The sequence below is a fragment of the Notamacropus eugenii genome, chromosome 4 (genome assembly GCF_028372415.1).
Source record: "Notamacropus eugenii isolate mMacEug1 chromosome 4, mMacEug1.pri_v2, whole genome shotgun sequence".
Classification (NCBI taxonomy): Eukaryota; Metazoa; Chordata; class Mammalia; order Diprotodontia; family Macropodidae; genus Notamacropus; species Notamacropus eugenii.
Window position 1 is genome coordinate 205,742,792 of NC_092875.1, and position 15,474 is coordinate 205,758,265.

The 15,474-nt window shown below is 33.7% G+C and overlaps 1 protein-coding gene across 7 annotated transcripts in view; it reads right to left on the reverse strand.

The window, feature by feature from the left end:
- ZNF236 (zinc finger protein 236) overlaps positions 1-15,474 on the reverse strand; it is a 218,006-nt gene that overhangs the window by 57,676 nt on the left and 144,856 nt on the right. For 6 of the 7 annotated variants that reach the window (XR_011965983.1, XM_072604062.1, XM_072604063.1 and 3 more), the window contains 3 exons: positions 13,605-13,756; positions 11,240-11,461; positions 1,190-1,472 (listed from right to left, as the gene is read on the reverse strand). Coding sequence is in view for 6 of the 7 variants with exons in the window: in XM_072604062.1 (XP_072460163.1) it covers positions 1,190-1,472; positions 11,240-11,461; positions 13,605-13,756 (657 nt within the window). In the remaining variant the exon portion in view is untranslated. The remainder of the gene's footprint in view (positions 1-1,189; positions 1,473-11,239; positions 11,462-13,604; positions 13,757-15,474) is intronic. The other variant, XM_072604065.1, reaches the window with a different exon arrangement.

The following is a 15,474-nucleotide window of genomic DNA, read 5'->3' on the forward strand; positions in this document are numbered from 1 at the left end:
CATTAGCATATTCCTCCTCTAAATACATTGCACTTAAAGAATGAGACAATCTAAGAGATGGAGGAAAATTGAAGAAAAAATTGGGCACAGTGTAAAGTGTGGAATGAAGAACAATATGGAATCAGTTCTGATTCTAACATGACTTCTATGACTTTGGGTAAAACACACACCTCCAACTTTATTCACCAGCAAGATTAAAAAAAATCACTTATCTCACGGGATTTTATAAAGATCACATTAGACAGTATATATAAAGTGTTCTATATAAATATCAGCTGCTATTATTATCAACTCCAACATCTTGTCCAGGAAAGGAATCATTTCGATCATATCTGAAATATAGTCATCCAGTTTCTACCTTAATACATCAATTGACAAGAAACTCACTATCATTAATAGTTTTCTCTTCTGCTGGAAAACTCTGATTACTAAAATATTCTTCTTATCCTTGAGTTTAATACTACCTAACTGTAACAATTACCCATTGGTCTTAGTTTTGATCTTTGGAATAGCACAAAGTCTAACTCATCTTCCACATGGCAGTTTTCCAAATATCTAATTTGTGAAAATACTTTCATGATCCCTCTAAGTGTTCTTTCTTTTTCAAGGTAAATACTCATAATTCCCTTAACCTTGACTCAGATAACATAGCAGCTAGACTTGTGATCATTGTGGCCACCCTTATCTGTTATATGTTGTTTTGCTTGTGATCTGGCAATTAATTATGGACTGCTTTCTAGAAGTTCTTGAAAGTAGGGCCAGGATATATTTGTATTTTCAGGTGCTTATGCCTATTTTCCCCCAAATGGATTATAAATTCCTAAAGAGTACGCATTGCTTCTTGTTTCTCTTTATATATGCCAAAATACCCAGTATACTCCCTTGCACACAGCAGGTGTTCATTACTTTTTTATAACTATCAATTCATAGTCTTAGTAAGGTTTTGTAGTCAACAAAAAGTCAATACTTCAAGTTGAATTTCTAGAACTTAAATAGGAGATATTTACTGTTACAAAGAAATGAGAACACAGGACGACTAGGAAAAATGGCAAATAAAAGTGACCATAAATCTCTGAAACTAACTTCCTAAGCTGCATGTGGAAAGCAATGAAGGTCTTTCAACCTAATAATTTCAAGAAGAAAGTTAATGCTCTGCAAACAAAGTAAGAGTAATTTCAGCAAAATTTACCTCACTAAGTCACTGGGTTTTTTAAAGCTTTTGGGACAATAGGTACAGCAATTGGCATATTTTGGCTCTGCTTCAAGTTCAGCCTGCTTATCCTTTATTTCGCTAATTCGGTCTTTCTCTGCTGCAGACTGGACAAGCACTTTTTCAGAAACTGTAGCACTTTCTCGTGGTCTGATTTTTGCCAATTCTGCTGTTTCTTCTTCTGTGAAAGTGATAACCTCTGGACGAGATTTTCTAGGAGCAGTTCTTTCAGAATTTTCATCTTCTTCTTCCATGCACACAACTAAGTTAAACACACAAAAGAGAATTACCATTAAAAACATTTTAAATAGAAGTAACTTATAAGAAACGAATATCTAAGATTTAAAAATAGCAACAAAAATATACTGTTATATAGCAATAATGATAATGATAACAATAATGATTATAGCCAGCTTTTATATATATACTTCAAGGTTTGCAATTTGATCCTAACAACACTGGAAAATAGGAGCTATTATTGGGCACTAGGCAGGCCAGTGAATACAGTGCCAGGCCTGGAGTCAGGAAGACTCAGCTTTCTGAATTCAAATCCAGCCTCTAACATTTACTAACTACATGACCCTGGGCAAGTCATCTAACACTGTTTGCCTCAGATTCCTCATCTATAAAATGAGCTGGAGAAAGAAATGGCAATCTACTCCAGTACCTTTGACAAGAAAACCCCAAATGAGTTCCCAAAAATTCAGACACAACTGAAAAACTTCTGAACAACAAAAGGAGCTACTATTATTCCCTTTTTCAAATGAGGAAGGTTGAATGATTTGCCCAAGGTTATACAATAAATGTCAAAGGCTGGATGTGAACACAGATCTTCCTGTTTCCAGGTTCAGTACTCTATTTACTAAACCCTTTAGCTGTCTATATTGCAATATTAATAATATTTACTGTTACTACTAAAGGTAGTAGTATTTGGGTTTAAAAATTAAATCACTACAATAAGATATCAAGTCAAAACAACCCTGATGTTTCAAGTCAGACCAAGCAAATTGGCCAAGATAACAAAAGATGGAAACAATACTGAAGGAGTTGAGGGGAGCAGAGGGAAGAAAGGTACATTAACACCCTTGTGGTAGAATTATTCATTGGTTCAACCATTCTGGACAGGCATTTGGAATTACAGAAGTTAGTGATTTAAATGCCCATATGCTTTGAACTAGGGATTTCACTGTCAGTCATATACCAGTCATATATCATATACTTATTGCAGCACTATAGTAGCACATAAGTGTAAATAAAATATGTTATGTTTCACTGGGAAATGGCTAAACAAGTTCTGGTGCGTAGGTGTAATGGGATATTACTGCTCTATAAGAAACAACTATAATAAAATCAGAAGCACTGCAAAGATTCAAATGAATGAATGTAAAGTAGGATTGACAGAAGCAGGAAAACAATACACACAAGAAACACAATATAACTGGAAAAAAACAGCAACATTAAAGCAAATGAAACTGAATGCTATTAAAGTATGACCCAAAGAAGAAATATGAGAATGCTTTCCCCAAACATACACATTTCTTTGCATAACAGTGGGAGTAGTGAAATGTACGGTATATCAGAATTTCTTTAATATGTTAGCTTTCCAGAACTGTTTTTCCCTTTTTAAAAAAATGTTATTCTTAGTTCTACTGGATTATGGGTAATTTAAATTGGAGATTTAAACTCATTAATATTTAATTTCAATGACAATAAAAGATTCCTATAAAACTTATTATTCTTATGAATTTTAAATATGTAAATGCCTTAAAGGTTCTATGATCTTAATTAAATGAGTACTCCCCCTAATAGTGTAGCATATAATCCATTAATCACTTATCTTTTTGTGCAATTCTTATCCATATCCTTCCACAAATCCTTTATAGAGAATCTACCCTAATACTGGAGAAGATGTCTTTAAACCTTTCTTGGGTATCAGTGAAGCACTCCAACTGTCTATTTATTAAGTTCTCCCCAATATCTGACCATGCTGTCTTCTAAACAGTTAAGCAGTATAGTGAATAGAGTGCTAGACTTACAGTCCAGGAGACTCAAGGTCAAATCCTACTTCAGACACTCACTAGCTGTGAGGCCATGGAAAAAGTCACTCAACTTCTCTCTCTTTATCTATAAAATGGGAAAAACTGTAACCTATTTCACAGAGTTACTGTGAGGTTCAAATGAAATAATACATGTAAAGTACTTTGTAAACCTTAAATTACTTTTTAAATACAGGTAATTATTATTTTTAAATCTTTTTTCCAATGAAAAATACTTAAAACTTATCCTTTAATCCATTTCATAGATACAAGCTAGCAACATACTATAACCTAATAAGGCTTAGCAAGGCAATCTCTTTGAATAACCTACAATTTTGACTCAAAAATCAGGATTGTCTATGATTAACAGCTATATGTCATCAGTAAAAAAAAGGAGTGGACATGAAGAGTAGATGTAGTCTGTCCTACTCAAACTATATTTGAAGTGTGGTACTCAGTTCTGTGCACAACACTTTAGAAAGGACACTGAGAAACACAATTTTCTAAGGCAGGAGATGAGAATGTGATTAATGAGGGACTTGAGAACATGTCACATGAGAATCCACTGAAGAAACTGAAGACCAGAAGAGTGGAAAAGAGAAGATTTGGGAAAATGTTGTCAGGGGAGAGGAGGGTATTCAAATATTTGAGAGGATATCATGTGGAAGAGATTTTCTACTTGGTCCCAGGTAGCAGAAATGGGGGCAATGAATTGAAATTGCAAAGATAAATTCTGAACTGATGTAAAGAAAAACTTTCTAATAATTAGTTACCAGAAAGTGGAAAGAGCTATTTTGAGAATTAGTAGGTTCCATTACACTGAAGGTACTCAAAAAGAGATTAGATGACCACTTGCCTGGCATGTTATTCTGTAGGGTAATTTAGGTATGAGTTAGAATAGAGAGCCTCAGAAATCCCTTCCAAAACTGAGGTTATATTTTTTTAAAAAGATGGGCATTTATGTCAAGGAATGTACTGGAATATATATCACTAAACGTGATACATAATTTCCTAAATGTCTTTCTCCTAACAGTTGATGGTCTTGAGTGTCTGTTCAAAATATACATGTAAAATAACTCAACTGGCTTCTCATGCAACTGCATGTCAGAGTTTTGACAACAGGCTTCTTTATCCACATGTGTGCATGCATGATAAGGTCACATCACATAATACAATGAAATGCACCTGAATGTCTTTCCTCTAATTATTGAGTCTGTTGTGCATATGGTAAGATCATACCAAGAGTCTGTGAAAGATGGAAATGGAGAAATGATTTTGTTCACTGAGGTATAAAATAAGGTACTACTTGAAGTTTGGAAGACACAAAAGGAAACAATTATGAATAGGAAGAAAAACAGGTGTTGTCCAAAGAGATTACAGTATCCTAGGTCTTGATTTCTTTAGTGATATGTTACTTGCAAATAGGAGCATCTGGAAGGCTTCATCATTTAAAGGCAATTTTTACTCAATTTAGATTATACATACTATATTATATTGATGAACATCCAGCTCGTTTTATGCCTCAATGAACAAAGTCATTTCTGTGTTTCCATTTATCACAAAATTCTGTATGATTATAATATGAATGTGGAAAAAAATAAGCTATATTTTGTTCTACTAAATCAAATATTGTACTGGGAGAGTAATGAACAAACTAAGCACAGCAGTATCTTGTATTCTGAGGAAAATTAATATTATGTTGTATTATTTAATATTACTAATATCACTAATTACTAACTAGTGATATTACTAATATCACTAATATTACTTTGTGATCCATCTTTTTCCTCACCGTCAGACCTCACTTTGAAAGCGCAGGCATTTTCAGAAGGTCAGGCATTTTGGGAAGGAAATGACTGAGTAATGTGATTACCCCCCAGCCCCCAAGGTATCTGCTCCTTAACCATCTTGGGCAGGGCCTCCCAAGTGAGAGCTTTGCTTCCGTTTACCCCACAGACACAGGACCAGCTAGAGCTAGGGTCAGAAAGGAGCATTATCAGCATTATCAGCCAGCACATTTCCCCAGCTGCAAAATTAGTCCTTCTCTTCCAGCACCCTCCTTCTTCCACCCCACATGCCCCTTCCCCCTCCAAAAAAAATCCCAAATGATGACATGATAGGGAGAACCTAAGAGTTCTTACCCCTTCTCCTCATTAAAATGTCTACCAACTGGTCATTCCTTGCCTTTGTCAGTGAAGATCTAAATGATATAGTCAGGCAAAACAGAAGGAAGACACACCCAGTTTTGAAAAGCCCAGTTGACCCTCACTCTGGGTCTTTCATCATCAGAGGGCAATGATCCAATTTATTGGTTACTGCTAGCCTAACAAATTGATTGATCATGCTTGGAACTCCATCTCTCAGAATTTCAAATGCAACAATTCTTTAATATCTTTTAGTTACAGGGTGATGGGAAGATGTGGTTTGCTAAAGAAAATCATTTCAAGAGTCTACCTATTCTCATATTTTTAAATCAAAGATACCCTTAATACCTACGTATTATTCTCAAGAAGACTGTTAGCAATGGGAAAGTGGGCATATGGGTTGTTCTCATCATAACCTTTTTAATCCTTTAGCTAGTTCTGTCTGTGATCTTTTCCCCTCAGTCATTTGGAATCTTTCACTCTTTCTAAATATCTTAACAACTAATATTCAATATCTTCAAACAGATTTTTGAGGTACATTTAGTTTGGTACAGTACTTCTTAACAACCTCATTTTCTTAAGTGCCACTTGCACAGGAATCAGGATATTAAAAGTCCAAAAGTATTAGTTCTAATGTCTTCAATGATTAAAAGCAACAGAAACACTGGCAAAGGGTTCCTGAACATTTATTGGAACTCTCTGCCAAAAATAAAAGAGCTAATAAATTCCTGAGCTGTTTTTATGAAAATTTAAATTTCCAAAAGGTATAGGGGAAACAAGGAAAGATTTTACTTTTAATCTGATTTTCACTAAAAGAAAAAAATTATGGTGCTGGTACTAAAAATATATACTTTTTTCTATTGTGGGGTCTATATCTCAGGGGTTATATACTTCCTGTTATTCCTTCAAAAAGATATGGGCAATAGCACAGTAATTTATGATTTTTACCTTACTACTGACAATAACATACCTGGATTTAAATCCTACAGTTACTAGGGGTATAACCCTAGATAATGTCATGTAACCAACCACTAAGTGTCTCTGGCAACTTGCTAGGATTTATGTAGTATTTCAAAAATGAGTTTTAATTGCTTTGGTGGAAGGAATTTTCTACTCACTGAACTCACTCTTTTTTACATATTCATAAAACTTTGCTACAGATATTTGAAATGGAATAGACTAAGGAAGACAGCACATTTTAAGTTAAATGTTTATTAGGCTATCAAAAATAAAAAGTTAGACTTTGGGTACTGAATATTTCCATGAGCTAAGAAAATTAATACTCATGTTGGTAATAAGATTTTATCAAATGTTAACTTATTTGGATAAATAAGTTTGGTCTTATATTACTTAAGAACTAAGAGAATCTGTGATTAATAATAATATAACTATAATAATATGCCTACATTTGAGTAGTAACTAATAGGACTCAAAAAACCTAGTGTTACGCAGTTCACATTAGGGAATGTGAATATAAAGGTAGGAGTACCAACATTATACCAAAGTACTCAATGCCAAAAAAACCATCAATAAATAGTTCATTTTTCTTTAATGGGGTGAGTTTAAAAATTACATTGGTAAATTTACAGGATATGGGTGAGCAGTGAACTATTCAAGGACATGGGCTCTAAAAAAGGCAAGCTGAGTGACTCTGTTGTGCAGAATGATTTAATTCACTGAATTTAATCAATTTCAATTGAAAGAATATTTCTGGACAACAATATCAAATGCAGAAAAAAACGAATTCTAGGCGAGGGTGAAGTACATATTATAAGGACTAGTGAATACATATTTGACAAATTTCATCAAAGTGTTTCACACTGAAAATAAAGCAAGAAGGGATAAAATTACTTATGTTGCTTTATTAAGCTAGAGAGAGGATAGATATAAAGTAGGAAGAAGAGTATTAGTGACATCTAGAAATTTCAGGAGATAAATCCAAGAAAGAAAGCAACAATAAAACCTCAGGAGTATATAGGTAAATATATACAGTACAGTTAACAAGGAGGGTAAATTAGATATCTTAATGCAAAGACACAAATTTGATATTGTAGAGAACACTGGTTCTCAGGGAAAGGGATGAAACCTATGATTATAACAAAGGTCTGGATAAGTGGTGAGTATATTTTATTTAAAATAATAACGATGATGATAGTTAGCATTTGTATAGTGCCTAGTATGTGCCAGGCACTGTGCTAAGCATTTTATAAATACTATCTCATTTGATCCTGACAACAAACCTGTAAGGTAGATATTATTATCCCCATTTTTACAACTGAGGAAACTAAGGAAAACAGAGGTTAACTGACTTGCCCAGGATCACCCAGCTAGTAAGTTTTAATCTGAGCCCAAATTTGGGATTTATTTTGGCAAAGAGTTTGCCATTTCCTTCTCCAACTCATTTTACAGATGAGGAAATGGAGGCAAATAGGGTTAAGTGATTGCCCAGCTTCACATAGCTAGTAAATATCTGAGGCCACATTTGAACTCCAGGCCCAACACTATATCCACTTGGCCACCTTGCTGTCCTGTTAAAATCCTCCTGACATATTACCAACAAAACCCAGCAAGGAAGACACAGAAAGCAAAAATTTCATTTAAAATAACCACAGAAAGTATAAAAAAATTGAGAGTCTACTTGCCAAGACACACATACATAGTAAATGTATGAACCCTAAACAAAACATTTTTCACACAAGTAAAGACAAATATAAGCAACTGAAGAAATATTAATTGCTCAAGCCAGTATAATAAAAACGATATTATCCAAATTTAATTTGCTTATTCAGTGACATACCAAACAAGTTACCAAAGAAAAGCACTGTAGAGCTAGAAAAAATAATAACAAAATTCACCTGGAAGAACAGAAGATCTAGAATATCAAGAGAATCAGTGGAAACAAAAAGGGAAGGAGAAAGGAAAATGCATAGCTGTATCAGATCTCAAACTACACTACAATCAAACTATATTACAATGCAGCAATCATCAAAATAATCGAGTACTGCATAAAAAATTGAATGGCTGGTCAATGAAATATATTAGGTACATAACATGCAGAAGTAAATGACCACAGTAACCTAGTGTTTGATAAACCCAAAGATTCAAGTGATCGGGGCAAGAATTCATTATTTGAGGAAAACTGCTGAGAAACCTAGTGTGGCAGAAATTAGGCACAGACAGACATTTCAAACCGTCTACCAATATAAGCTCAAAATGGATATACATGATTAGAACAAGGAAGACAATCCTATCATATTTCTGGATAAGGGAAGAGAGTTTATGATCAAATAAGGGACAGAGAAGATTGCAGACAATAAAATGATTACATAAAATTTAAACGTTTTTGTGCAAGCAAAACCAGTGCAGTTATTAGCAAGGAAAGAATTAATTGGGGGAAAAACATCTTTTTAGCAACGTTCTCTGATAAAAGTCTCATTTTCAAAATGTATAAGAAACCAAGTCAAATTAATAAAAATCAGAAAAAATCGCAATTGGTAAATGGTCAAAGGACTTGAGAGGCAGAGGCAGTTTTAAAAGGAAGAAATTAATGCTTTCAAGTCAGATGAAAAAATGCACTAAATTACTGTTTAGAGAAATGCAAATTAAAATAACTCTGAGGTATCACCTGACACCTTTCAGACTGGCCATCAAGATAGAAAAGGAAAGCAACATATTCCAGAGAGAATGTGGGAAAACAGGTACACTAAGACACTGCTGCTGGAGTACCATTTGGAACTACGCTCAAAAGAGTTACAAAGCTGTGCATATCCTTTGACCCAGCAATACCACTAATTCTTTACCTCAAAGAGATCAAAGAAAATAATCCATTATGTACAATAATGTGTATAGCAGCTCTATTTGTGGTGGCAAAGAACTGGAAGCTGAGGGGATGCTCATCAATTTGGGAACAGCTGAATTAAGTTGTGGTGCATGATTATGAGACAATATTATTGTACCATAAGAAATGATGGGGATGGTTTCAGAAAAACCTGGAAAGATTTATACAAACTGAGGTAAAGTTAAGTGATCAGAACGAGAACAATGCACAAAATAAAAGGAAGGCTGTAAAAATAATCAGTTCTGAAAGACTTAGTTACTCTGCTCATTACTATGATCTATAATAATTCCAAAAGACTCATGATGAAAAATACTATTCACTTCCACATAAAGAACTGATGGACTCAAAATGCAAACTGAAGCATACTTTTTTTCCTCTTCTTTTTCTTTCTTGGAACATAGTCAATGTGGAAATACATTTTGTATGACTTCATATGTATAATGGGTATTAATTCTTGGTGGAGAGAGGGAGAGAATTTGAAATTAAAAATAAAATTTAACAATAAACAGGAAAAAAATTGCAAATGATTTGATATAGGGGGTGAGAATAAGGGAATGATGATGACACCCAAGTTGTGGGCCTGGTTGACTGAAGGTGGTGGTACCCTCCAGAGTAACAGGAAAATTAGGTAGAGGAGGGAAGATAAAGAGTTCAATTTCAGATACATTGAGTTCAAGATATCTACACAATATCTAGTTTGAGATGTCTAACAGGCTGCTGAGGATGTGACACCAAAGGTCACTAAAAAGCTACCAGGGCTACTAGTCAGCAAACTGGATAGAGTGCTGGGCTTGGAGTCAGCAAGACTCATCTTCTTGAGTTCAAACTTGGCCTCAGACTCTTACTGTGCGACCCTGGGCAAGTCACTTAAGTCTGTTTGCCTCCGTTTCTTCATCTGTTAAACGGGGTCAAGAAGTAAACGGCAAACTACTCTTATGTCTTTGCCAAGAAAATCCCATATGGAGTGACAAAGAGTTGGACATGACTGAAACAACTGAATAACAACAGAAAGTTTAAAGCTGAATACATAAATCTGAAAATCATTAACACAGAGACGATAACTGAATTCCTGAGAGCCAATGAGATCACCAAGTAAAGTAGTATAAAAGGAGGAGAGGTACACGATGGAAAGCTAGGCATAGCCTAACAGGCATCCCTTTATGAAACTCAAGGCCTCTCTGATTGGGTCAAAGGAAAAATCTGATTGGTTGAGAAAACAAGGAAGCCCTTAGGAGATCAAAGCAGCCAAAGTTCAGAGCACTTGTGGAACGAGAAATGACGGCAAACATTTTCTCAGGACTTTAAAAATGGCATCTGAACTTACTTTAAACTCTGAGATGTTTTTAATTTCCAAGTACCTAATATGCTGGATGGTAGAAATGTAAAGATTTTTTTTAAAAACCTTATCCTCAAGAAGCTTATCATCCAAAAAACAGTTAAAAAGTACAACGGAAGATGAGTTAAGCCCATCTTTAACGTAGAAAGTGGAAAATTCTGCTTTACTTTGGTAAAAGTTTTCAAAGTTCCACTATCTCTGTGATTTCATGAACAAATAACAAAAGCAGCAGCTAGCTTTTATATATCATTTTAAGGTTTGCAAAGAACTTTAACTCATGATGCTCACAAAAACCCAAGGTGCTATTATTATTTCTATTTTTATTGCCATTATTTTATTCCTATTTTACATATGTAGAAAGTAAGAAACAGGTTAAAGAGACTTTTCTGGAGTCATACAGTTAATAAATGTCTGAGGCAGGATTCAAATTCAGGTCTTCCACACCCCAAGACTCACAGTCTATTCACTGTTACCACTTCACTGCCTCTAAATGATAAAAAATAAAACAAAACAAAAACATGGCTGCAACTCAAAGAAGGGTTTGTAAATTAACAGATGAAAACATCAGTTTTTCACATTTAGGATTTACATTTTCAACACGCTTATGCATTTGGTAGCTACATATTGTAGCAATTTAGGAATGAGCAGATTTTAATTAAAAAAAAAAAAATTCACCTCCTCCTCCTCCTCCTCCTCCCTCTCCAGTTGTTGCTACTGGAGAAGAAACAGTCTGGTGCTTCTTCATATGTTTTTTACAGTGAACTGTTGTTCGGAAACTCTCCTCACAGAATGGACACTTATAAGGCTTCATGCTCATGTGAGTTGCCATATGTCTGGTGAGACTACCATTGGTAGTAAAGGATGCATTACAGATATTACAGCTGAATGCTTTTACACCTACAACAGAAACAATATTATCAAAATCTATGCCGTTAAAAAAAAACTTCATTATTTTGAAAAGACCACAGAAGATTTAAAAGCCACAATTTTCTTGCTAAACAAATGGAAGTAAAAAGGAAGTTGGTTGGTTGCTTTTACCTACAGTTCCTTTTTTTTTTAGGAAATGAGTTGTCTTAAGAACATAAGAAATATTACATTGGGCAGTCAGACTCTATTTTATCCATTCCAACATTCTATGACTGACAGAGGCACCAAAGGAGAGAGATAGAACAGCAAGTTTATCTTGGTTGATTTCAACTTCCAAGATTAGTGAACCTCTCAAATATCTTGTTTCCCTCAGTAATCTATCATGCCTCTGTTGCTCTTTAATTAAATTAATCAGATTCAAATTTAATTCAATTTTTTTAAAAATTATGCTTTCACTCTAGACAATCTCTTGGCAACAGTGCATTCTACAAATTTATCCATCTCTATATGGAGCTGCACTTCTTCTGTCTGCATTAACTATGTCTCTCTTAAGCTTTAATGGATGCGATTCTTCCTCAAATTTCACAATTTGGTGAATAAATATGTTTACCTTATCCACTTAATGCCTATGTTTTTAGAATGAAATGCTTTTATAGGCTGCTCATAGAAGCACAGTTCACATGGTGAAAAGAAATAGTTTACAATTAAATAAGGGAAAGGAGCAAGCATTTATATAGAGACCATATGATAGGCACTGTACTAAGTATTTTTAACAAATATTTGATTCTCACAACAATCCTAGGAGGTAGTATTATGTCCCCATTTTATCGCTGAACTGAAGCAGACAGAGGTTAAGCAACTTGCCCAGGGTCACAAAGCTACTCTGGGTCTAAGGTTGGATATGAACTCAGGTCTTCTGACTACAAGCTTAGCACTCTGTCCATTGCCTCTTAAATTTTTACATTAATTTAAAAAAATTAAATATTTTAAATTCAATTGATGGTTAAATTATCTGGGGGTGGAGGGATAAATTACAGCAGAAGAGGCCTCTTATGTATAACTTTTCTAAAGAAAATTTTTTCCCAAAAAAATGTGAACTGCAAAATGGAAAACCAAACAGTCAAACTGTATACAGTGAAAGAAAGAGCAATCTAATTAAATCTAAGTGGCATACTGAAGTACATTTAAATAGCTTACATTTTGTTTACTGATCACCTAACAATGTTTTTTTTAAACCAGACACAATGATAGGCAGTAGTATTTAATGGAAAAAAAAATACTGTGCTTCAGCGTCTTTACTGCTTAGAATGCAAATGTGGTCAAGTTATTTAGCCTCTCCAGATTAAATTTCTTCTCCTAGAAAATAAGATGATAATACCTGCCAACCACCTCACAGAGTTGTTATACATTTAAGGACTCATTAAATTATAAAATGCTAGCCAAATATAAGGTATTATGGGATTAGAAAGGACCAAATAAATGACTTATTTCAACCCTTTATTCCACAGATGAGAGAAGTGAAGAATAGCAAGTGAAGCAGTGCACCAAAGACCACAAAAATAGGTTAGTAGGAGACTGGACAAGAAAACAGTTCTGATTTTGCTGTGCTCTTTTCATATTTTGAAGTATCATGTAAGTCCATAGGAAGTTAAAACTGTCAATATACCATAGTGCTTCACTCCTCTAAATGTCGTTTTCATAATCCATGCTATAGTAACTATCTTGTATGAAGAACATCCTAATACTTAAGTTTGCCTTGAGTAACTAAGCCACTTTGGCTGGGAACAAACAGTTGCCTGACACTAAATCTCACTCTATAAACATGCTCAACAGACAACATTACAACATGGTTTTTTCATACCATAGGAATGAAGAAAGGTGTCATATTAAAGGATTAAAAAATAAATTCATTTTTTAATATTTAAAAGTTATAATTTATTGCTTAAATACTAAGAAGCAAATGAACACAAAATATAAATGACAATGTATTAGACTACAATATGAAAGAGTAAGACCAAAAAAAAAGAACTTACATGATGTATAAGGAGAAAATGTAGCTGTACAGCCACAGCAATCAAGCCCATTGTATTTTTCAACACTAAATGACAGAATTGTTAACAATATTCCAACATTCCAAATTTATGATCTCCAAATAAAACGCAGACTTCATTACCTGTGTGTGTCTTCTCATGGGATTTGAGAACACCTGAGGAAACAAATCCACGTCCACAGAGCTTGCATTTATAGGGTTTCTCACCAGTATGTGATCGCACATGTTGTTTTAAGTGACTGGATTTCTTAAAACCTTTGTGGCAATATTCACACCTATGGTGGAAAAAATAATGAATTGATACTATGTCACTTTGTCCAGGTTTATAAAAAATAAAACCTGCAAAGAGAAAAAAGCCTAGCAACTACACCAGCAATTTTTATAACATGAAAATAAAAAAACCTATTATTATAGTACATGAAAGTACCATGAAAATCCTAACACATTATACAAGTAGCAATCATACCATTACAGTTCATATCAAGTTATGTTTAATATTGTTTAATCTTGTATACTTTATTTGAAAATAACAATACCTTACTAACCAGAATGTCACATTCTTGGATCATATAAAATACTCTGTTACAAGTATGTATCACAAGTAACTTTAGAACATTATACTGTTTCAGAAGAACAGAAGTGCCAGTTTATACAGACTACTGATTAATATTGCAATATAAAATAGCTAATAACTGAAGTTTTAAAAAAATACAATTTGATATATTGGGTTTTTCAAGTTTTCATAAGCGTATTATAATTATTTCAGAATTTTACAACTATTATACATTTTAAGTTCACATTCAAATGTGAACCTAAAGATAAAAATAGGTTCTATTTAAATGACTATCACACAACACTATTTTTATGTAGTTCTAAATTTTAATTGGTCATCCTATCATTATCTTGTAACCAAAATGTCTTCTCTACCTGACTGTAACTCAGACCACGGACATACAAAGATAATACTGCTAACATTCTTCAAAGTAATTTTTATTTATAATGAAAAGTTTATATTAACTACAGATCGATCTAAAAAGAGGGGGAACTTACCCTGATGAATTCAGTTTAATAAATTCTAAGAAAATATAACATTAGGCAAAACAATGTTGCAGAAAGTTATTTCCAAAAGAACAATGTTTATATTTATATACAAATAGTACTCAATATCCTAATGGTAAATTTACTAGTTCTCAGTACAGCTAATAATACATGCAAGGCTCGAGTACTCTCTCATTTTAACAATGACCATCTGATTTATACGCTTTGTGGTTAGTCAACAACCTTTATGTTTGGCTAAAATACATTGAGGGTATGACCATGGTTAGGGCAATGTTATGGCTGTAAATGGAAAATGGCATAGAATGCCTATGGCATTTTTCATTTACACAAAAATTTCGTGTACATATATATATAAATATATATATGCATAATGCATATGTACCTCTCTGTACAGATACAGAATATGTGTGTACATGTGTGTATATATGAATATATACATATATGTATAAAATTTTTAAAAAATTTATGGTGATCTGAAAAAAAAAATATGAAAACAAGCTAAAATTTACCTGAATCATTCTTGAGAAACAGGAACTAAAGCAGATTTGTAGGGAAATCACTGATGGAAAATAAGTGGAAGTAATTCCAAACTGCTTTGAGCAATGGCAGTACCACTGGAATAAGTGTTTAGCCTTTCCGTTTACAAATGACACAAGTGAAGAACTTTACAAACTGTGAAGCACTATATAAACGGGAACTATTGCTATTATGATGAATAAAGGCTGCAGCAGAATACTTGACAGTTAAATTCAAGAGCACCGAATCTAATGCTCAAATTTTGTCTATACTGGCTGATCAACCCTGGGCAAATCACAACTTCAGAGTGCCCCAGGTAACTTTCTAAGAAAGTCTAAATTTCTGAGAAAGTGGCAAGTTTCATTGTTAGAAAGGTGTTTCTTTATTACAACAGTGAAATTATAGATCTGAGCCAGAG